This window comes from Sorex araneus, chromosome 3 (assembly GCF_027595985.1).
Source record: "Sorex araneus isolate mSorAra2 chromosome 3, mSorAra2.pri, whole genome shotgun sequence".
Classification (NCBI taxonomy): Eukaryota; Metazoa; Chordata; class Mammalia; order Eulipotyphla; family Soricidae; genus Sorex; species Sorex araneus.
Genome location: NC_073304.1, coordinates 184848250 through 184870744, shown reverse-complemented (window position 1 = coordinate 184870744; position 22495 = coordinate 184848250). Strand labels below are relative to the sequence as shown.

The 22495-nt window shown below is 49.2% G+C and overlaps 1 protein-coding gene across 2 annotated transcripts in view; it reads left to right on the top strand.

Moving 5' to 3' along the window:
• The first annotated feature begins 1365 nt into the window (after window positions 1–1365).
• PFAS (phosphoribosylformylglycinamidine synthase) overlaps window positions 1366–22495 on the top strand; it is a 29054-nt gene continuing 7924 nt past the window's right edge. The window contains exons 1-26 of one of the 2 annotated variants that reach the window (XM_004604840.2): window positions 1366–1407; window positions 7593–7774; window positions 7853–7988; window positions 8702–8807; window positions 9177–9366; window positions 9466–9571; window positions 9918–10058; window positions 10174–10298; window positions 10737–10865; window positions 12735–12866; window positions 12964–13092; window positions 16648–16721; window positions 16829–16985; window positions 17434–17495; window positions 17762–17923; window positions 18368–18493; window positions 18668–18799; window positions 19052–19282; window positions 19424–19604; window positions 19684–19767; window positions 19939–20094; window positions 21153–21272; window positions 21569–21714; window positions 21835–22042; window positions 22148–22239; window positions 22310–22424. In XM_004604840.2, coding sequence (XP_004604897.2) covers window positions 7633–7774; window positions 7853–7988; window positions 8702–8807; window positions 9177–9366; window positions 9466–9571; window positions 9918–10058; window positions 10174–10298; window positions 10737–10865; window positions 12735–12866; window positions 12964–13092; window positions 16648–16721; window positions 16829–16985; window positions 17434–17495; window positions 17762–17923; window positions 18368–18493; window positions 18668–18799; window positions 19052–19282; window positions 19424–19604; window positions 19684–19767; window positions 19939–20094; window positions 21153–21272; window positions 21569–21714; window positions 21835–22042; window positions 22148–22239; window positions 22310–22424 — 3382 coding nt within the window. In that variant the 5' untranslated portion in view covers window positions 1366–1407; window positions 7593–7632. Of the gene's footprint in view, window positions 1408–7592; window positions 7775–7852; window positions 7989–8701; window positions 8808–9176; window positions 9367–9445; window positions 9572–9917; window positions 10059–10173; window positions 10299–10736; window positions 10866–12734; window positions 12867–12963; window positions 13093–16647; window positions 16722–16828; window positions 16986–17433; window positions 17496–17761; window positions 17924–18367; window positions 18494–18667; window positions 18800–19051; window positions 19283–19423; window positions 19605–19683; window positions 19768–19938; window positions 20095–21152; window positions 21273–21568; window positions 21715–21834; window positions 22043–22147; window positions 22240–22309; window positions 22425–22495 lie in introns of those variants that run through there. The other variant, XM_055133219.1, reaches the window with a different exon arrangement.

Below are 22495 nucleotides of genomic sequence, written 5' to 3'. Positions count from 1 at the left end.
TTACTTCTGGCTCTGTGCTAAGAGATCACTACTGGTAGTGTTCAGGAGGCCATAATGGGTGCCAGTGATCAAACCAGGTCAGCAGTGTGCATGGGTAACACTCTACCCCGCTGTATAATTACTCTGGCCCCTGGGAGGGCTGCAAATTGAACCTCATTTAAGGCAAGTATCCTACCGCTGTACTATAGCTCAGGCCCTTGTTTGTTTGTTTGTTTAAAGGAGTTTAAGTGGTCAGAATGACAGTAACAGTCCATGCTTGCCTTTGCAACATAGCCAGGAGGGCAGAGATAGCTCAATGACTGAGCACATGCTTTGCATGCTGAAGACCCAGATTCAATCTCTGGCACCACATGATCCTTAGAGCATTGCCAGGAGTGACCCCTGAGCACAGAACTGAGAGTAGCACCCAATCAGTACTAAGCACTATATTATGATATGCTAAATAAAAACACTGTAGATAATAAAAATGCTATAGTCATTGAACAGGAAAATATTACAAAACAAAAGGAAACAAAAACCTTATGGACTATAGAGATAGAACAGAGGTTCAATCCCAGGCACTGCATATGATTCTCTAAGCACTGCCAGAAGTAACCCCTGAGCAGTCAGGAATAGCCCTTGAGTATTGCTGGGTCAATCTCCCTCCAAAAATCACTGTCACTGTCATCCCTTGCTCATCGATTTGTTTGAGCGGGCACCAGTAACGTCTCTCATTGTGAGACTTATTGTTACTGTTTTTGGCATATCCAATAAGCCACAGGTAGCTTGCCAGGCTCTGCCCTGCAGGAGAGATACTCCCGGTAGCTTGCCGGGCTCTCCAAGAGGGGCGGAGGAATCGAACAGCAGGGTGGAGGCGAACGCCCTACTGCTGTGCTATGGCTCCAGCCCCCCTCCAAAAATAAATACTTTAATTCTACAAGTTATATTATCCTTTAATTCAAATTCAGTTTTAAAAACTTGATTGGGGGCTAAAGTGATAGTGTAGCGGGTAGAGCTTGCATATGGCCGACCCGGGTTCTATTCCCAGCATCCCATATGGTCCCCTGAGCACCTCCAGGAGTAATTCCTGAGTGCAAAGCCAGGAGTGCAAACCCCTGTGCATCGCTAGGTGTGACCCCCCCAAAAAAAACTTGAATTGATGTACTCTCTCTATTCCTTACTGAATGACAGGTCATGCGCTGTAATACAAGGAGGTATTTTCATTTTTTTCTTTTTCTCTCCTACCTTAAAGCCCAAAGGGGGAGGGGAAGTGGGGGAGGGTGTGAATTCTGCGAGATTTGAAGGCCAAGCAGCACGGCGGCGCGAGGGGGCGGGGCACCCTCAGCCCCGCCCAAGACGCCGGCGCGCGGCGATGACGTGTCTGCGCGCCACCATTCGAGGAAGCACGAAGTCAGGAATTGCTTACACGTGAGTGAGTATGCTGGCGAGTCGGTATTTTCTTTCTTTCTGCACTCTTTCGCTGCTCATCCAAAATCCTATCCCGACCTCTTTAATATCTCTACTAAGCGTCATTTCTGGTTGCATATTAAGCCCGGGCACTGTGGATTCCTTAGAACTTGACCGCTCTTTTCAAATTCATATATTTAACCAACAAATATGATACGTCGACTTCTTGCTTTAGCAAGATCCCATACTAGTCATTGGGAATAGAGTTCTGACATAACCTTGCCCCTGTTCACTTCAAGCTTCGATTTCACTGACAACGAAAGACGAAAATCAAGTGGTTTAAATATGATCAGATCTTTGGGAAAATTACGTTATGAAGAGCCAACGTGCGGGGGGGTTCAACATCGGAAGGATACAGGTGGGATTGGGGAGAGCTAAGAAGAGTCAAGATTCTTCTGGCAGAAGTACCCTTCATTGAAATGAGCCCTTGCCTGCTGTGAGTGAGCGAGGTGGCTGGTGTGCGGCGGAAGTCAGGACTCATTCAGGGGCAGGAGAGATTGTACAGCTGGTCAGGCGCTTGTCTGCACGCAGCCTGTCACCAGCTAGGAGTGATCCTTGATCTCAGAGCCAGGAGTAAACTGTGAGCGCAGTCCGAGTGTGGCCGCAAACAAAAAATAATTCATTTAGTCAACATGTTTTTATTTATAAAATTTGTTTATGTTTGGGGGACACAAACAAATTTTGTTGTGTGTTTTTGGGGTAAAACCAAGGCTTTAACTCTAGATTGCTCCCAGCTCGCCTAACTGCTTAATCAAATCCAGGGTTTCACACCTCAGGTGCTCTATGAGCCACCTTCCTGACCATGGCTCTAGAATTTTTTTCTTTAAGGTGCTGGCCATAACCCCTGCCTTATTTGTTTCAAGTCTCAAGTATTCTTGGTAATTCAGTATAGATAAAAACAACAATAGTTCTTACCTCCGTGTAGATTTTGTTCTACAGTGGTAGAAATAAAATAAGTTAATAAGTTAATAAGGTAGAAATAAAAATAAGTTAAAATAACCGTGAGTATTGTGTAAGGAATTTAAAATAGTGATTACTTCAGAGCCATTGATCCAGAAAGTACTTTCCAAAAATGTGAATTGTATCTTCAGTTAAATTGAAGTCTAAGTAACAGGGAAATGCTAGCTGTACAAATTGTGAGATAGGAAAAATTGCCTTCTAAAATTGAACTTTGCAAATTTAGAGGAATAAAAAAGTGGAGGGGCTGGAGCAATAGCACAGAGGTGGGCGTTTGCCTTGCACACGGCTGACCCGGGTTCGATTCCCAGCATCCCATATGGTCCCCTGAGCACCGCCAGGGGTAATTCCTGAGCGCAGAGCCAGGAGTAACCCCTGTGTATCGCCAGGTGTGACCCAAAAAGGAAAAAAAAAATGGAGCTGGGGCTGGAGTGATAGCACAGCAATGTGGCCAACCCAGATTCGATTTTCAGCGTGCCATATAGTCCCCCGAGCACTGCCAGGAGTAATTCCTTAGTGTGTGAGCCAGGAGTAACCACTCTTCATTGTCGGATATGACCCAAAAAGAAAAAAATGTGGAGCATTGAAGGTGAGGAGGAGAGTGGTATGATAGGATTGCAGAGTTAGGCAGACCGGATAAACCAGGAGGATGGAAAGTTATACCACCATGATGTTATTTATGCTGACATGTGGCAAGTTAGGTAATGGTTCATGCTAGAATGAGGTACTAATTAGAACATTTGATGGTGAAGCTGGAGTGATAGTACAGAGAGTAAGGCGCTTGCCATGCATGCTGCACACCTGGGTCAATTCTCAGCGTTGCATATGGTCCCCACCTAGCCCACTAGGAATGATTTCTTATTGCAGAGACAAGTAACCTCTGAGCACTGTTGGGTGTGGCCCAAAAAAGGTGTGATGGTGATATCTTGAATAGAATGATGGATAAGATGTGAAAGAACTTGGACGATTCGGGATATGTTTGGGAATAGATTTGTTGATAAATTGGGTATAGAGAGTTATTGGAAAGAATAACGGTTGACACCTGTGTGTTTGGGCTTGAGCAACTGGTAGTATATATAGGATGGTAATATTTCTCATGATGGGGAAAATAGGGCAAAAGCAGATCTAGAAAAACAAATGAAAACTTCTGTTGGGTATTATAATGCATCATCTGTGTATATGAAACATTTATGTAGAGATCTGTAAGCCTTCGAATGTACGAGTTGTGGAGTTTCAGAGAGAGTCAAGATTGAATAGATTTTGAAATCTGTTGGCAGCTAGTAACTTGAGTCATATGATATTGCCCGTTTTTTGTCCCAATAATTGCATGCTGGCAGTTTCATGATTTATTTTACTAGATGTTATTTATTTATTTATTTATTTTAATTTAAATTTTATTGAATCACCATGTGGAGGGTTACATAGTTCTCAGGATTATGTCAGTTATACAATACTCAAACGCCCTTCCCTTCACCCGTGCCCATATTCCATCACCAACCACCCCATTATACCTCCCGCCCCCTCCCGTCCCCCCAGTCCCCGCCCTTGTAAGTGATAAGTTTCACTTCGTTTACGCTTTATCTTGGTTACAGTCCATGTTTCAACACATAACTCACTATTGTTGCTAGGGTTTCCCCCCAAAAAAGAAAAGACAGTCCCACTGTCAAGGAAGCATTTGATGGCTCTCCATTGCTGAGAATGTAGAAATATTAAGTCCCGCTGTTTGTTACATAACTTTCCTATTTTTTTCCCCCCTCGTCCCGCGCCACCGAGATCATGCATGTTTAGTAATCACCACGCTGCCTGACAAAGGGAAAACAACCAAAAAAGATGGTTATTTCTCGTCATCAGCCGGCGTGGGGCTCTGGCTTAGTTGATAGTCTGGTAGAATGTCTGCAAGCAGTTTCTGGAACCAAAAGTAATACGCTGGTATCGGCCCCGGCTCAAGATTCCACCAGTGTCCCGCTGTTCCAAGTACATAATAATTTATTCCCTTGTATCCCATTCCCACGCCATCAGGTCCGTGTCAGCTTAATGGACATCATACTATGGTTAACGCCACACCGCGTTTCTTCCCGAGAAAGAAGGATATTTCTTCTCAGCCGGCGTGGGGATATGGCTTAGTTCATTCTATAGAGATGGCTACCACTTTGGTAGCCTTCAATATTTCAGCAAAAGACTTACTATTCTTGTTAGGATTTCCCACCAAAGTCCGACCCGTTAAAAGGGAACCATTTCATATTGGTGATGATTAAATGACAATAGGTTGCGCGGCCATGGCAGCGGCCTCGAGGCTTTGAATTTCTGTATAAAGTCCAGGGAAAGTACAGCCAGAAATTACACGTCGCTACAAACTTTAACCCTATTATGGTCCCCCCAAAGTCCAACCCATTACAAAGGAACCATTTCATATTGCTGATGATTAGATGACATTAGGCTGCCGCGGCCGCGCGGTTTTGGGTTTCTATATAAAGTCCAGGGAAAATTCTGCCTAAAATTCTATCGCTACAGTCTTTACCCTTCAACAAAAAACTTAGTACTATTGTTTGGAGTTTCTCCCCATGTTAAGCCCTGCCAAAAAGGAACATTTACACGTTGCTGACAATCACGAGATATTAGGTCGTGCGGTAGCAGCCGCGCGGTTTTGGATTTCTATATGAAGTCCAGGGAAAATTCTTTTGGTAATTGCATCACTCGCTGGCAGCGCCTGGGCCAGAAGCTCCGAGCACACAGTTTGGAGGCATTTTGGGGGCGCCGCTCGTGTCCAAAGTGGTTCAGTTGCCTCCGGGGTCGATCTCGCGCGGGGCCGAAAAGGCATTACTAGATGTTATTTAAAGCTTCAGATCTGGGATTGGAGATATAACTTAGTGATAGAGCACTTGTCTCGAATCTGTGAGGCTCTTGGTTTGACCACACTTTGCCCCAATAAAAAAGAAAATGTAAAAGGAAGAAATTTAAGAACACCCAGGCACCCAGAATTTCGAAGCAGGGGGCCAGAGGAATGACTCAACAGGTTGAGCGCATGTTTTATGTGTGAGACCCAGATTTGATTGCTGAGCATCCCTATGAGCAACCTCAAGCTGAGAGCTGGGAGTAGCCACCATGCACTGGTGGTTGTGTCTGTGTCCCCCCAGAAACAAATTAATATTTAGCAACGAAAGAGTATGATAGGCTTTGGGGCTGGAGTGATAGCACAGTGGGTAGGGCGTTTGCCTTGCACGTGGCTGACCCGGGTTCGATTCCCAGCATCCCATATGGTCTCCTGAGCACGGCCAGAGGTAATTCTGAGTGCAGAGCCAGGAGTGACCCCTGAGCATCTCTGGGTGTGACCCAAAAAGCAAAAAAAAAAAAAAAAAAAAAAAAGAGTAGATAGGCTTAGCGGCTTAGCGCAGTTTACTGGGAAGGACCATCCAGAAGTTAGAGAACATCAGCATGGTATAGTGTGTAAAGGCAAGGAAGGAGGGTGTTTCAAGAAGCAGAGAATGAAGAAGTCAGATGCTGCAGAGAAGTTGATGTAAGGACAGTTAAGGTACTTCTGTTTATCAATCTTTGGTGAATATGACAAGATAGTCATTCAATTTTGAGTCAGATTTAAGATGCTATGAGTTGTCCAAGTGAAGAAGAGGTAGTGAACTGGGATGGGATGGAGGTCAGGGAATGGTAGCGTGGTGGTTGAGTTCTTGCCTTGCTTGTGTGAGGCCTTGGGTTCAGTTCCTGGCACTGCAAAGTTAAGATGGGTATTGGAGAACAGAATCCCTGGGTTTGATCCCTGGCATTGCATGGTCCCCCAGCACTGCTGGGCCTGTTTATCCTCATCTCTCTCCACAGAACAAAAGAAAACAGATGATGGCAAAACAGTGAGTGAGCTTCCTGTTCTTCTGCTTTCTTGGGAAGATGTTCTGTGCATCTGAGCCCTCTGGAGATAGTCACAATTGAGTTGAATAAATGATGCAACTCAGAGGCCCACAGCTAGTGGGCCTGCCTGTGGCAGGGCACTTCGGGGAGAAGGAGGTGTCTCAGGGCAGCTTTGGGTAGACTTGAAAAAATGGTAAATATTCTAGGGTAAGGGCAAAGGACAGAGAGGAGAATGGGCAAAGTTTGAGTAAAGGCAAGGCCCTTGCGAGAGCAGTAGACTAGAAGCTGGAGAGCTATTTGGGGATAGATATGGAAGGCCTTGGAATGGCCACTGGCTTAGTAGGCTTTGGATTTGCCTTAATATAAATTTTGTTCATTTGTGGTTTGAGGCTATTTCTACCAGTGCTTGGAGCTACTTCTGGCTTTAGACTCAGGAGTCACTCCCAGAGGTGCTTGGGAGACTGTGTAGTGCTGGGGATTAATCCCATGGTTTGCATACAATGCATGCACTCCAGGCTGTTGAGCTAGCTCCCCAGCCCAGAAGTGAGTGTTGAAGTAGACTTGAGCTCACCGCTAGCCAGACCTGTTCATCTTTTCAGGTATATAGTTGGATGCCATTTCTCTTAGGAAAGCCTGACCTTAAAGGGACTCCTATAGTCTCTTGGTCTTGAGCACATGGTAAATGCCTGACTACTTTGCCTTAATAAAATGTGGTTTGTGAGGCTGGAGAGATAGCACAGCGGGTAGGGCATTTGCCTTGCACGCGGCCGACCCGGGTTCAAATCCCAGCATCCCATATGGTCCCCTGAGCATGGCCAGGGGTAATTCCTGAGTGCAGAGCCAGGAGTAACCCCTGTGCTATTGTCAGGTGTGACCCAAAAAGAAAAAAAAAAAATGTGGTTTGTGAAGGCATACATGGTTTTATCTTGTTCCACGGTTGTGTTCCTAAGATCTTGTTTGCGAAGTACAGATTTGTTGGGCGGGCTGGAGGGCAAGAGGTTGGGCTACACCTGGTGTTGCTCATATGCTAGTTCTTGGGTGATCATGCTTCCCCCCTGCACACCTTACCCCTGTACCATCCCTCAAGCTCTACAAAGTACAGGTGTTTAAGGAACAGTTGTCCAGGCTATGGGTATGCACCTCAATAACACATTATTAAGGTCTACATTTTGCAGGATTAATGAAAATCCCCAAGGACACATTTTTTTTTCAGATTATATTGTCTCTGAATCTTTCAATTAGTCTTTCCCCACAGCCCTAAGGCCTTCAAACTAAACTGTCTGAATCAGTTCAATAGACAGACTACAGTTAATTTTATGTATTTATTCTTTTAGGACTCGAACTACTTCCTCTAGCAAGCGTTAACCTGTCGAGATGGCTACAGTTCTTCACTTTTATGTTCGTCCCTCTGGCCACGAGGGGGCAGCTTCCGGACACACTCGAAGGAAGCTGCAAGGGAAACTGCCAGAGCTACAAGGTGTCAAGACTGAGCTGTGCTACAATGTGAACTGGACAGGTTGGTCCAGGCCTTGGATTCTTGGGGGACTGCGCTCCCGTGCCAGGGCAGTGCTGTAGGTTCTTGTTCTCTCTGCAGCTGAGATGCCCCCAAACCATGAGGAGCTGAAGAAACTGACCTGGCTGTTTGGCTGCCCCTTGTTATTGGATGATGTTGCCCAGGAGTCCTGGCTCCTTCCTGCCTCCAGTGACCTGCTGCTGGAGGTTGGACCCAGGCAAGTGTCTCAGGGCAGCTGGATCCAGGATATTCCAGTTCCTATCGTTTCTTCCAAACACTGCTTGCTCTTTCACTTTCTTCTTCTTCCTCCTCTGGTGATCCTTGATCCTTGATCCTTGGGATTTATTGCTTCTTCATACCTGCCATAAAAGCGTGTACATGACTTCTTCTTGTGGGAAGATGTCTTTGAAGATTGAGCCAGTTTCCTGGGTGTATTCTCTCTGAAAGATTTCGTTTTAAGGTGTTAAAATGAGAAATTTTAATTCTGGAAGGACAGGTATGGTTTTTTTGGAGTGATTTGTTTGTTTGTTAATTATTTTTTTTTATTTGCTAGTGGTGTGGTGCCTTACCCATGCATGCAAGGCAAGTCTATACTCTGGTCTATATCCCTGCTCATTCATATGGAAAGCAAGCTGCTGCTGCTTTTGTGTGTGTGTTTGGGTCACACCTCTCAGTGCTTAGGAACCATGTGGTGCTGAGGGTCAACCTGGGCTCAATACAAAGCATGTTCTTCAGCCCATTATATTATCTCTCTGGCTCTGAAAGCAGGCTTAATGCTCAGGCTGAAGCTAGACGTCAGAGGTGATGTTGGAGGTTGACTGGAAGTGGTGGGTACCCAACTAAAAGGGAAATCTGAGAGAAGCAGGGGGTGGGGCTGCTTCTTATCTTCTTTGGATCATTCAGATTCTAACTATCCAGTCTGCTCTTCAGGCTGAACTTTTCCACGCCGACATCTACCAATATCGTGTCAGTGTGCTGGTCTGCTGGGCTAAAGGCTGTGGATCGAGTGGAGATTACCAGGCGCTACCTGCTCTCGGTGAGAAGGTGGGGGTGGGGAGGAAGAGGAGGTAGCCCAGACGTGGGAGCTTGGGTCCGAAACTCTAGGGAAATAATGGGAGAGGCAGCAGGAGGGAGCTCCTGGCCTTAAGCTTGCCCTGCTTGCAAGTGTTCACTGTTGGAAGATACCTGGTGAAGAATCCAGTCTGTGTTCCCCTTACTCATCTGTGCACCTTGACCTTATGCCTGGAAGGGGCTCCTTTTTACTAATATGAGCAAAGGTGCAATGTAGAGACTAGCATTGGGCTTGTGGGGGCCCTCCTCCAACATCCCCCCCCGTGATTTTTGAGGACTGCAGATTTTTGGCCATTTTTTCCTTTTCTCACTTCCTGTGTGTCTTTGCTCCTAGTTTGCCCACCCTCTTTCAGCTGAGATGGAGGCCATCGCTCTGGCTACTCTGCATGACCGGATGACAGAGCAGCACTTCCACCAACCCATCCAGAGCTTCTCCCTGGGGAGCACGCCTGCTCCTCTTAATGGTCCCATTGACATTCTGGCTGAGGGCCGGCTGGCCCTGGAGAGGGCCAACCAGGAGCTGGGTGAGCTGGGATCCCCGGGAGGAAGACCTGGGCCAGGCTCAGTGGGTGCTGGATATGGTGTTCTCAGTTCTGTGTTTAGCTCTTGGGTTTATCTCCTAGGTCTAGCCCTAGACTCTTGGGACCTGGATTTCTACACCAAGCGCTTTCAGGAACTGCAGAGGAACCCTAGCACCGTGGAGGCCTTTGACTTGGCTCAATCCAATAGGTTGAGTGGACTGGGAATAGTGTGATGTGCAAGGGTTGGGAGCTTAGGGGGAAGACCATGGGAACTTGCCTTTTGGGCTCTCTCTGACCCAGGAATCTCCCCAAGTCAGGTTGAGGACCTGCGCTACACCTTTCCCCACTGTTTCTATCCTGTAGTACATAGTTAAGTCTTGGTTTTCTCTTCACTTTTCTTCTGGGAAATCCACAATGAGAGAATGTGTGATGATAATGTCTTCTTGGGGTGCATATTGACCTCTATTACTCTGTTGTTCGAGCTGGGAACACCGGACCAGGTCTGAGAAATGACCCCATTTCTGCCCTGCCTTCCTTCCCTAAAACCTCCTTAGTGAGCACAGTCGACACTGGTTCTTCAAGGGAAAACTCCATGTGGATGGACAGGAGCTGGCCCACTCCCTGTTTGAATCCATCATGAGCACCCAGGCATCCTCCAATCCCAACAATGTCCTCAAGTTCTGTGACAACAGCAGGTGGGCTGTGCCTAGACTTGGATGACCTCCATGGGGGGGATGGGAGGTCCGAGGCCCTAGTGCGTAAATACAGATTCCAGGATGGAAATGAGGTTCAGAATGGATGTATTCACAGTGCAATCCAGGGGAAGAAAGTTCAATTCCTGCGCCCCAGGGACCCCACACAGCCAAGCTGCTTCCTACAACAGCAGGGTGTAAGACATGCTGTCTTCACAGCAGAGACCCACAACTTTCCCACAGGTGAGCTTGGCCCTGGGAGGGATAACTCAATGAGTTTGACCAAGGCCCTTGGGATGAAATGAGGGGGGAAGGGACACAGCAGTACTCAGGGACAGGGTTAGGTTCCAGGAATCAGACTTTGCTTTGCAATATGGAAGGCAAGTGCCTTAACCCCTGTACTCTACTCCTTCTCAGGTGCAGAGATTGAGCCTCACAAGAGATGCACTCACAAGAGAGTGATAGTACAGAGAGTAGGGCTCTTGCCTTGCTCACAGCTGACCTGGTTTGATGCCCAGCACCCCATAGTGTCCCACATGCACTGCCAGGTGTTGGCCCAAACACATACCTTCCCCCCTCAAAAAAAAAAAAAAAAGGAGATGCATCTTTCACTGTGTGTTTCTGTTTCTGATGTGTGTGTGTGTCTCTGTGAGTCCATAATGCTTCTTTCTCTTTTCACAGGAGTAGCTCCCTTCAGTGGCGCAACCACAGGCACTGGTGGCCGGATCCGAGATGTCCAGTGCACAGGCCGAGGGGCCCATGTAGTGGCTGGCACTGCTGGCTATTGCTTTGGAAATCTGAACATCCCAGGTCCCATCTCTTTCCTTTCTGTTGCCTCCCCTTCCATTTTCCTTGTGCTAGTGGCACCAGATACATTTATCTGCCAGGCCAAAGATAAAGACTGGGTCCCTTTTCTTAAGAGAGAGAGATCTCAAGTAGTGGCCCTGGAGGTGTTGGCTGTAGGAGACCCTGTTGCAAATTATTTTGCAAACTATTTTGCAAACTGCAGTCTTTCTTTCTTTCTTTCTTTCTTTCTTTCTTTCTTTCTTTCTTTCTTTCTTTCTTTCTTTTCTTTCTTTCTTTCTTTCTTTCTTTCTTTCTTTCTTTCTTTCTCTCTCTTTCTTTTTTCTTTCTCTCTCTTTCTTTTTCTCTCTCTCTTTCTTTCTTTCTTTCTTTCTTTCTTTCTTTCTTTCTTTCTTTCTTTCTTTCTTTCTTTCTCTCTTTCTCTCTTTCTCTCTTTCTTTCTTTCTTTTCTTTCTTTCTTTCTTTCTTTCTTTCTTTCTTTCTTTCTTTCTTTCTTTCTTTCTTTCTTTCTTTCTTTCTTTCTTTCTTTCTTTCTTTCTTTCTCTCTTTCCCTCCCTCCCTCCCTCCCTCCCTCCCTCCCTCCCTCCCTCCCTCCTTTCTTTCTTTCTTTCTTTCTTTCTTTCTTTCTTTCTTTCTTTCTTTCTTTCTTTCTTTCTTTCTTTCCTTCCTTCCTTCCTTCCTTCCTTCCTTCCTTCCTTCCTTCCTTCCTTCCTTCCTTCCTTCCTTCCAAATAGTGCTCAGGAGGCCTGGGGCCTCTCACAGCAATCCTTGGCCAACACTACTAGTGATTCAGTGAGAGGGTCTTGTGGTATTGGGGATTACCTGTGCAACCATGGTTATACTCAGGGGCCTCCAGGGCTATCCCTGGCCATGCTTGGCTGGGAACCATGTTGGGGATTGAACACAGGATGGCTGCATACAAGATAAAAACTTAACATGCTGTACTATCTCTCTGGCCTCACACAATTTTTTTTTATAAACTAGCATCTACTGTCAAAATCCAGTTGCCTATATTGCCTTCAGAAGTTGTTCCCAGGGGCTGGAGAGATTGTACAGTGGATAGGGCTCTTGCCTTGCATGCAGTGGACCTGTAGTTGATACCTAGTACCCCATGTGGTTCCCCAGGCTATGCCAGTAGTGATCCCAGAGAACAGAGCCAGAAGTAAATCCTGAGCATGTGGCCCAAAAACAAAACCAAAATTGAACAAACAAAAAAGATCTTTGTCTCAGGTTAGGACAGGGCCTCGGGCCCTGGTCACCACTTGGTCTCCAAGCCCTACGTGATATAGGCTTGGAGACTCCCCAACAAACAAAACGAATATTAACAAAAAATAACTCTGATACCAAGAGAGCCTGGCAAGCTACCGAGAGTATCGCGCCTGCACGGCAGAACCTGGCAAGCTACCCGTGGCGTATTCGATATGCCAAAAACAGTAACAATAAGTCTCACAATGAGAGACATTACTGGTGCCCACTCGAGCAAAATCGATGAGCAACGGGATGGGGGTGACAGTGACAGAACTCTGATACCAAGAGAGGGAAGGCTGGAATGGGAGGTGGGGAGCAGGCTGTTTTCGTAATTGGAACCATCCACTTGTGCTGGCAGTTGTTGGTGATTTTTTTTTTTTCTTTTTTGGGTCACACCCAGCGATGCTCAGGGGTTACTCCTGGCTTTCCACTCAGGAATACTCCTGGCGGTGCTTGGGGGACCATATGGGATGCCGGGGATCGAACCTGGGTCAGCCGCATGCAAGGCAAACGCCCTACCCGCTATGCTATCGCTCCGGCCCCTGTTGGTGATTTTTGACTCTTCCTGAAGGACTGGCTCCTCCACTTACTGTCTTTACAGACCATCCAATTTTCTCCTTCCCTCAGGTTACAGTCTGCCCTGGGAGGATCCCAGTTTCGTGTATCCTGAGAATTTTGCCCGACCTCTGGAGGTAGCCATTGAGGCTAGTAATGGGGCGTCCGACTATGGCAACAAGTTTGGGGAACCAGTGCTGGCCGGTGAGGCTGGGCGATGTGAGGGATTTTGGATTTCCCCTAGTAACAGAAATGGGAGATCCATTAACCACATCTTCTCCCTTGGATGTCCATGCTCTAGGCTTCTCCCGCTCCTTGGGCCTCCTGCTCCCAGATGGTCAGCGGCGTGAGTGGATCAAGCCTATCATGTTTAGTGGGGGCATTGGATCCATGGAAGCTGAGCATGTGAGCAAGGAGCCCCCGGAGTCAGGTAAAAAAAGCTCACCACCTTCCTCTAGATCTAGCCATCTATCTCCCCAGCCCATTACAGTTACGGGAGGGGAATTTAGTGAATACTTTAATTGCTCAACTTAGATACTCTCCCCAGAACTGGGTTTTGTTTATGACGGTGAGGGTAGAGGCAGGGGCCATACCCACCTGTGCTCAGAGCTTACTCTTGGCTCTGCACTCAGGGATTAATCCTTACAAGGCTTGGGGACCATGTGGGGTGCTGGCAATTGAACCAGGGTTGGCCATGTGCAAGGTAAGTGCCTTATCTGCTTTAGTATCTCTCTGCCTTGTCCGAGTACAGGTTTTTGTTTTTGGGCCTTCCCTGGCAATGATCAGGGGTTACTCCTGGCTCTGCCCTCAGGAATCACTCCTGGCAGTGCTCAGGGGACCATATGGGATGCCGGGGATTGAACCCAGATTGGTTGCATGCGAGGCAAGCACTTTACCCACTGTACTATCTCTCCAGTTCTAACCCTTCTTTCTTTTTTCAAAATAACAATGTTATTGAGATATAATTCATGTATCATAAATTTTTTTATCATTACAAAGCTGTTCATAATTGAGTTTCAGTCATACAATGATCCAGCACCCATGCCTCCACCAGTGTATATTTCCCACTACCAATGTCCCCTGTTTCTCTCCCACCATCCCCCAACACCCCACCCTCTACCCCCAGCTCTCTCTATGGGAGGCACTTTCCCTCTTACTCTCTCTCCTTTTCCTTTTGTGCATTATGGTTTGCAATACAGATACTAAGAGGTCATGGTGTTTGTTCAGGGCATTGAGTATTTTTATCGGGTTGGTAAGGTTAGAGTAGCTTTTTCAACTCAGTGGTAACTTTGGGGTGTAGATGAGGCTTCTGGAAGTACAGGGAGATAGGGGAGGTAGCCCATCCTGACCTGAGAAAGCCTGAAGATTTTAATCATAAAACCCACATACCAGAATTTTCAGCAGATTATGTCTCGGTAAGGTCTGTCCTGAGATAGTGGAGTCAGGCCGGGGGCATGTCAGCAGTTTTGGAGTGTGGAAGCAAGTGGCTGCTGGGGGCTTTGCTTGTGTGGGTACCAGGCTTTCCCGCCCCCTTTGATTAACTATGGTCTGTTCAGCCATGCGTAGGTCCAAGGTTAACTGCAGCTTTTGATCTCTTCTGAGATTTATATATGGGTCTCTGCGGCAAGGGAGTAGAAGAGCTTACATGGTGGTGCTGGAGTTGGTTTATGGTGGTGACTGCCAGGGCTTCTAGGAATATAGAGAAGTTGGAAGAGGTAACTCTGAGAAAGCCTGGAGATTTCAGTCACACAACCCACATACCCAAATTTTCAACAGGTTAGTATCTTGGTGAGGTCTGTCCTGAGATAGTAGAGTCCAGCTGGGGGCATGTGATTTTGGATTGTGGGAGCAAGTGGCTGTCAGGGGCTCTGTTTGGAAGGACTGCAGGCTAACTCGCCCCCTCCAGTTTACCCCAGTCTGTTCAGCCATGCTCAAGTGCATTATTAACCTTGGCTTTTGATCTCTTTCAAGATTTATTTATGGTTCTCTGAGATAAGGCTGATAAATGAGCTTGTAAAGCTGAGCTGGAGGTGGTTTGTGGGCATGGCTCCCACATGCCTAAACTTTTGGCCGTTTAATTTTCTTGGGAAACTCGGTCCCAAGTTATTGGGATCCGGCCAAAGGCCCAGCGGCAATTTTGGGGTATCAGGAAGCCTGAAGGCACCATCAGACTGCTGATGCATTCGCCCTGCAGGTACAGGTTGACCTGCTGGTGGCACCGTACCCCCGTCATGTATCATAAAGTTTATCCTTTAAGATGTACATGACTGCAGAGATAGTCCAATAGATAGGGTGCTTGCCTTTGACACACCTGACCTGGGTTCAATCTCCTGCACTGCATATGGCCCCCCAGTCCCTTTAGGAGTAAACCCTGAGTCAGGAGTAGGCCCTAAAAAGCATCAGGTGTAGCCCTAAAACTTCACTGTAGCACTGTTGTCCCGTTGGCCCCCCCAAAAAAAACCAAAAAAGTACCGATTGGGAACCTGAGAGATAGCTCAATGTACTGAGTGCTTTGCATGAGGAGGCCTGGGTTCAACCCCTGTTCATTATCCACCTTGCACATGAAAGGCTGGCTTCATGCAAGGCAAGTGCTTTACCTTCTGTTCTTAGGCTCCAACTAATGATTTCTGCAAAACAGATGACTTGAGGGACCAGAGTGATAGTATAGTGGCTAGGGTGCTAGCCTTGCATACGGCTGGCCCAGGGTTCAATCCCCAGTATCCCGTATCGTTCTCCCCAGCCTGCCAGGAGTGATTCCTTAGTGCAAAGCCAGGAGGGATCTCTGAGCATCGCTGGTGTGACCCCAAGACATTAACAAAACACATAACTGATACCCTTATTTTTCTGATTTTGATATTTGGGCCATACCCAGTTGTCCATGATTGCTGTTCCCACTCTGTGCATGGAGGAGTGTAGTGGGGGCTTGGGGGTCACTCCTGGCTCAGGGGATCCCAATCCCAGGCCTCCCACACACAAAGCATCACTTTGAGCTGTCCCCCTAGCCCAATGACTTAAGGTTCTGATAAGGACTATGACTCAATCAATTTTTTGAGTATTGCCATTGTAATAATGTTTAAGTCTTTTTTTGTTTTGTTTTTGTTTTTTGGGTCACACCTGGCAATGCTCAGGGGTTACTCCTGGCTCTGTATCTCAGGAATTACTCCTGGCAGTGGTCGGGGGACCATATGGGATGCTGGGAATCGAACCTGGGTCAGCCACGTGCACGGCAAATGCCCTACCCTCTGTGCTATTGCTCCAGCCCCTTTTTAAGTCTTTCTATCTATGAGCATTCATACTAAATCTTTTAGTCTATGAGCAGGTCTACTAAGCTGCTTTATCATTTTCAGTCTGTACCTATGTTAAATCCCTTCTTCTTTTTGCTGTCACTATAAATTGGTTTGCTTTTATCTGGGTATTTTTTGGGTGGTGGGGGTGAGGGGCGCCATACCCAGCAATGTTGAAGGGTTACTACTGGGTCTGCAGTCAGGAATTACTCCTGGCTGTGCTCAGGGGACCATATGGGATGCCAGGTTTGAACCCAGGTTGGCTGCATGCAAGGCAAGTGCCCTACCTCCCATACTATCACTGTGGCTCTGGGTTTGCTTATATTTGTAACTTGCATTTATATATATCTTGGGTATTATTGCATTGTATCTTGGGGATTATTGCATACTGATCGAATTATGTTGCTGTTATATGTAGTTCTTTTGGGGGTGACTTAGTGTTTCACTGAGTATACTGCAATATATTCAATAAGGGCCCTGTTGTTAACGTTTCAATTATTTTCTTCCTTTGTTAGTACAAATTTTAGACATAAGTAATTTCGTGCCTATCTGATTAATCTGGAGGATACATTCCTGCAAAGGTCTTTACTCCAAGAATAAGGACATTTGTGATTTTGACTTCTCCCCACTAATAATCAGCTTTCCTTTATCCTCACACTTTGAGTGGATTTCCCAATGCTGTGATCCCACCCTTTTCACAGGCATGGATGTCGTCAAGGTTGGCGGTCCTGTCTATAGGATTGGAGTTGGTGGTGGCGCTGCTTCATCTGTGCAGGTGAGAACAACTGATGCAGATGTGCTGACACCCTGCCTGGGGCGGGGGAGGGGGCAGGAGGTAGAGCTCCAGCCCCCTGTGCTGAACTGGACCATTTGTTCCCTCAGGTGCAGGGAGACAATGCTAGCGACCTGGACTTTGGGGCTGTGCAACGAGGAGACCCAGAGATGGAACAAAAGATGAACCGTGTCATTCGGGCTTGTGTGGAGGCTCCTGGAGGAAACCCCATCTGCAGCCTCCATGACCAGGGTGCCGGAGGCAATGGTGAGAAAGAGGAGAAGGGGTTGGGACGAGACAGGGGTTTGGGCCTCTACACCACCTGCCAAGTTTGATTTTGGGGAGAGGCCTAGAGGATCCACTACTATTTGTCCAGCCCTGGGCCCTTCTATGTTCTGGTTGATCCCTGTTCAACGAGATGGCTGGAGGTAGGCGTCAGAAGCAGTTCCCATTTGTTTGTTTTGATTCTGTTTGGGCTGATACTCTGAGATTCAGGAGCACTGCTGTGGGTGCTCAGGGAACCATGGAGTGCTGGGGATCAAACCTGGGCCTCTGGTATACAGCGCGTGCATAACAGCCTCTTGGGCCATCTCCCTTGTTTTCAGCAGCAGTTTTTGTTGGGAGACAGAGATGCCTTTGTTATCTGGGGATTGCCCTTTGTTTGCTGAGTGATTACAGTGGACAGTCACTTCCTTCCTTTGTACCTTCTCACCAGGCAATGTCCTGAAGGAGCTGAGTGACCCCGCTGGAGCTGTCATTTATACCAGCCGCTTCCAGGTGGGTCTTTTCGGTGGGGTGGGGGTGTTGTTTCATGCTCGTGGGGGGACTTCTGACTCTGTGCTCAAGGGGCCATATGTGGTATCTGAGGTGAGCGACTTGCAATAAAGTGTCTTAATCCCAGCATAGTCTCTGTGGCCCCTTCCAAGCCTGGGCTGTCTGCCCACCCATACCAGCCCGCCAGCCACCCTCCTGCTCAGGCCAGAGCTGTAGAGGTGTGCTTTCCCGTTGATCCTTCTCTTTCCTTCTTCCCCTTGGATGTGCAGCTGGGAGACCCGACCCTGAATGCCCTAGAAATCTGGGGTGCTGAGTACCAGGAGTCAAATGCCCTTCTGCTGAGGACCCCCCACCGGGATTTCTTGAATTGTGTCAGCGCCCGGGAACGTTGCCCAGCTTGCTTTGTGGGCACCATCTCTGGAGACAGGAGAGTGAGTTGGCCCAGGGAGTGGGTAGTTCACATGGGGGTTGGGGGGTGCGGGTGAGGGGGAGCTGTCAAAGGGTTGTGAGGAGAGGAAGATGGAAACCTACAGCTCAGGATAAGGGAGGCAGTAAGCAGGGGAGACTCATCAGGGGAAGCCAGATGGGTCAGAAAGAGCTTTTTGTTTTTTGAATTTTTTATTTGTTTTTTTGGGCCACACCTGGTAATGCTCAGGAGTTACTCATGGCTCTGCACTCGGGACTCATTCCTGGTGGTGCTTGGGGGACCATATGGAATGCTGGGGATCGAACCCGGGTTGCCATGTGCAAGATCAGTGCCCTTCCTGCTATACTGTCACTCTGGCCCAGAAGCAGAATACAGAGCATTTCTGCCATACTTTCCTGCTGGTGCTCACAGCCGCCTTCCCTCTGGGTGGTGTCCATGTGTTCTACAGATAGTGCTGGTGGATGATCGGGTGTGTCCTGTGGGAAGAAATGGCAGTGGTGATGCCCCTCTGGCACCCCCTCCCACCCCTGTAGACCTGGAGCTGGATTGGGTGCTGGGCAAGATGCCACAGAAGGTATGGGATGAGGGGAGGGGGAGTGTGATTGTGTGTGCATGTGTGTGCGCTTGTTGGGAGGGGCCGGGTTCTTCATTCCCTGGCCCAGCTCTCCAGGTCACCCTTTATCCTTGGGCTTTGCCACTGCATGCCGGATATCCTAGACACCCATACCTCCTTGCCCTTTTGTTTCAGGAATTCTTCCTCCAGAGGAACCCTCCTTTGCTGCAGCATTTGGCCCTGCCCCCAGGGCTGAGTGTACGCCAGGCGCTGGAGCGGGTTCTCAGGTTGCCTGCTGTGGCCAGCAAACGCTACCTTACGAACAAGGTCTCCCTCCACCCTGCTCTGCCCCTCAGCCCTCTGTGCTCTTTTGTTTCTTCACTGTCCCTTCCCTTTCATCCTTGGGTTGTGCTGTGGGGGTTCACCATGCCCAAGGGAGGAGTGTCGTTGTCAGAGCACCCACACTGATAATTGGTCCCCTTCTGCTTCCTCGATGGCTCGAGCTCCCCTTCACACATTTGGGGCAAGTCAGACCCCTGTGCCTGCCCTGATGTCCCTGTTCTTGGACCGGTGCTGCAGGTGGACCGTTCTGTAGGTGGCCTGGTGGCCCAGCAGCAGTGTGTTGGCCCCTTGCACACTCCTCTGGCAGACGTGGCAGTTGTGGCCCTGAGTCACCAAGACACAGTTGGGGCTGCCACTGCTCTGGGAGAGCAACCGATCAAGAGCTTGCTGGACCCCAAGGTCGCCGCTAGATTGGCTGTGACCGAAGCCCTCACCAATCTGGTGTTTGCTCTGGTTACTGACCTCCGGGTAAGTGCCTTGCAGCTTCTGCCCTGGACCCCCAGGCTTTGGGACATTGCCCCTCCCACTCTGCAGGGCCTCCTCGCCCCTCTGCCCTCACTCAGACTCTCCATCTCTCTTCTCTAATGCTGAGTCTCTGCCATGGCTCAGGATGTGAAGTGCAGCGGAAACTGGATGTGGGCAGCCAAGCTCCCTGGGGAGGGCGCGGCTCTGGCTGACGCCTGTGAGGCGATGGTAGCACTGATGGCAGCTCTTGGGGTAGCAGTGGATGGTGGCAAGGACTCCCTCAGCATGGCCGCCCGAGTGGGCTCAGAGACTGTACGGGCTCCTGGTGAGGTCTGGGGGCCCTGGGGAAGAAGGGAAGGAGTGGTAGGGCTGGCTGGATCCTCACTCTTCCGCCCGTTCTCCAGGGTCACTGGTCATCTCAGCCTATGCTGTCTGTCCAGACATTACTGCCACCGTAACTCCGGACCTCAAGCATCCCGGAGGGAGAGGTATGGGTTCCCTACTCCCCACTGCATTGTGTGTTCAGAGTCTAACCTTTGGGGGATGCTTTGTAAGTGCTGGGCCCTCTTATCTTGACACGAGGTATATGATGTGACTTGCTAGGAGTTTCGTTATTTGGGTACACAGTTCTGAGAAACATCCGTTTCCTGTTTGCCCAGGCCACCTGGTCTATGTTCCTCTGAGCCCTGGGCAGCACCGGCTGGGGGGCACAGCTCTGGCCCAGTGCTTCTCCCAGCTTGGTGAGCAGCCTCCCGACCTGGACCTCCCAGACAACTTGGTACAAGCCTTCAACATTACCCAGGGATTGCTGCGAGGTGAGTGAGTCCTGGGGAGAGGGAACGTGTGGGGAGCAGCTGGGAGTCGGGCCTACTCTGTGGGGTCCAAGTGCCATAGTCTCCACCTGACTCACCACCAACTGCAGAAGGAGATGAGGGGCACTAGGTTTGGGCCTCATAGTTGCTGAGTAATTTGAGGAGGAATTTGGGCTACCTTTAGCATGTGCTCAGGAGCTATTCCTAGCTCTATGCTTGTAGTAACTATTTGGTGCTGGAAATTAACCTGGGCCTCCTGCATTTGATTCGGTGGGCGGGGAGGGGGGCATACTATGCAGTGCTCAGGGCTGCGTTCAGGGGTCATTCCTGGTGGGCTCAGAGGATCATAAGGGGTGCCCAGGATCAAATCCAGATTGGCCACACGCAAGGCAAGTGCTCTATCTGCTGTACCATTGCTCTGGCCCTTACCTTTGAAACTTGCACTCGGCCCTTTGAGCATTTGCACTCGGCCCTTTGAGCATTTTTGGGGTCAGAGCAATAGTACAGAGGGTAGGGCGGTTCCCAACCTGGGTTTGGTCCCCAGGACCCCATATGGTCCCCCAGGCCCTGCCAGGAGTGATCCTTGAGCACAAAGCCAGGAGTAAGCCCTGAGTGTCATTGAGTATGGCATAAACAAGTGCCTCTGAGCTTTCTCTTAGGCCTATGAACTATTGGAGGTGAGTATTGGGCCACGCCCAACTCTGCTACTCTTGGCTCAGTGCTTGGGGTCACTCCCGGCAATGCTTGGAGGATCATGAGGTGCTGGGGACTGAACTGAACTAGATACGTGCCAGGCAAGCACCTTAACTTCCATATATTTTCTCTGACTCCCCATAAACAATTTAGCACTGGGAGGTGTGGGTGGAGCTTGGGTCCCACCCACTGGTGTTCAGAAGCTATTCCTGGCTCTGAGCTCAGGAGTGGACCCTGGCAGTGCTCAGGAGACTGTATGTGGTGCCAGAATTCTAACCAGGGTCTGTGGGATAGATGCAAGGCAAGCACTTAACCCCTGTGGTATCTTTCCAGCCCTCCCACAAACAATTTTTCATTCTTTTTCCAAGACCGTCTCCTCTGCTCAGGCCATGATGTCAGTGATGGGGGCCTCATCACTTGCCTACTCGAGATGGCTTTTGCCGGGAATTGTGGGATAGTGGTGGACGTGCCTGCCTTTGGAGTTGATGGTGAGGAGGCTTCTGTCGAGGACAAGCCTGAACTGCCTGCCCTACTCTGTAAACTCCACATCATGTCAAAATATGTAGTTCCCCCCAACTGCTGAGTCCCATTGCTGTATTCCAAGAACACCTGTGGCACCCACTGTTCCTGCCCAAGACTTCCGTACAGAAGTTCTGATACCAGTTCCTTGTTCCTAACCTACCTGATTTCATCCCCCAGCCCCATTCCCCCTCTTCTCTCTCAGTCATACCTCGGTCTCACCCCCAAGTCCCTGGTCGTCCTGACACTCTCACTGCTTCTCTAGCACTGCCCGTTCTGTTTGCTGAGGAACCAGGCCTGGTGCTGGAGGTGCAGGACCCTGCTCTGGCCCAGGTGCTGAAGCGTTACCAGGATGCTGGCCTCCATTGCCTGAAACTGGGCCACACAAGCGATGCTGGGCCCCACGCCATGGTGAGGAAATAAAAAGAGCAATGCATAGCAGGAAGATGTATTTCACCTAAGCAGGCCTCTGAGGGGGTCCAGGCAAGGACCCCTGCCTCTGGCCCCCAATGGAGGTGTCCCTTTCTCTAGGTCCAGGTGTCTGTGAATGGGCTTCGGGTTCTGGAGGAGCCTCTGGGGCAGCTGCGAGCCCTCTGGGAGGAGACGAGTTTCCAGCTCGATCGCCTGCAGGCTGATCCGCACTGTGTGGCAGAGGAAGAACGGGGGCTGAGGGAGCGACTGGGGCCCACCTACTACCTGCCCCCCAACTTTCCCAAAGCTTCTGTGCCCCGTGAGCCTGGTGAGGGAGTGTGTAGGGGCCTAACTTCCCATACTTTGGGCCTGGAGGGTGGGCCCTGCCCTAGGAGAGGTGGTTGTGGCACAGGGTGGCTGCTTCTTGTCCCAGGTGGTCCCGCCCCCCGAGTGGCCATCTTGCGTGAAGAGGGCAGTAATGGAGACCGGGAGATGGCTGATGCTTTCCACCTGGCAGGGTTTGAGGTGAGCAGAACTACTGGCGGGGGCAGGGCCCTCGTGTGTTTATTACTCTGACACTTCCTTCCTGGTCCAGGTGTGGGATGTGACCATGCAGGACCTGTGCTCTGGGGCCATTGGGCTGGACACCTTCCGCGGTGTGGCCTTCGTGGGTGGCTTCAGCTATGCAGATGTCCTGGGCTCTGCCAAAGGTAGGTGTGCCAGCTCCTGCCCATTCCTTCCCCGACGCGTTTCCGAAAAAGTAATGGCTCCTCTCTTCCCT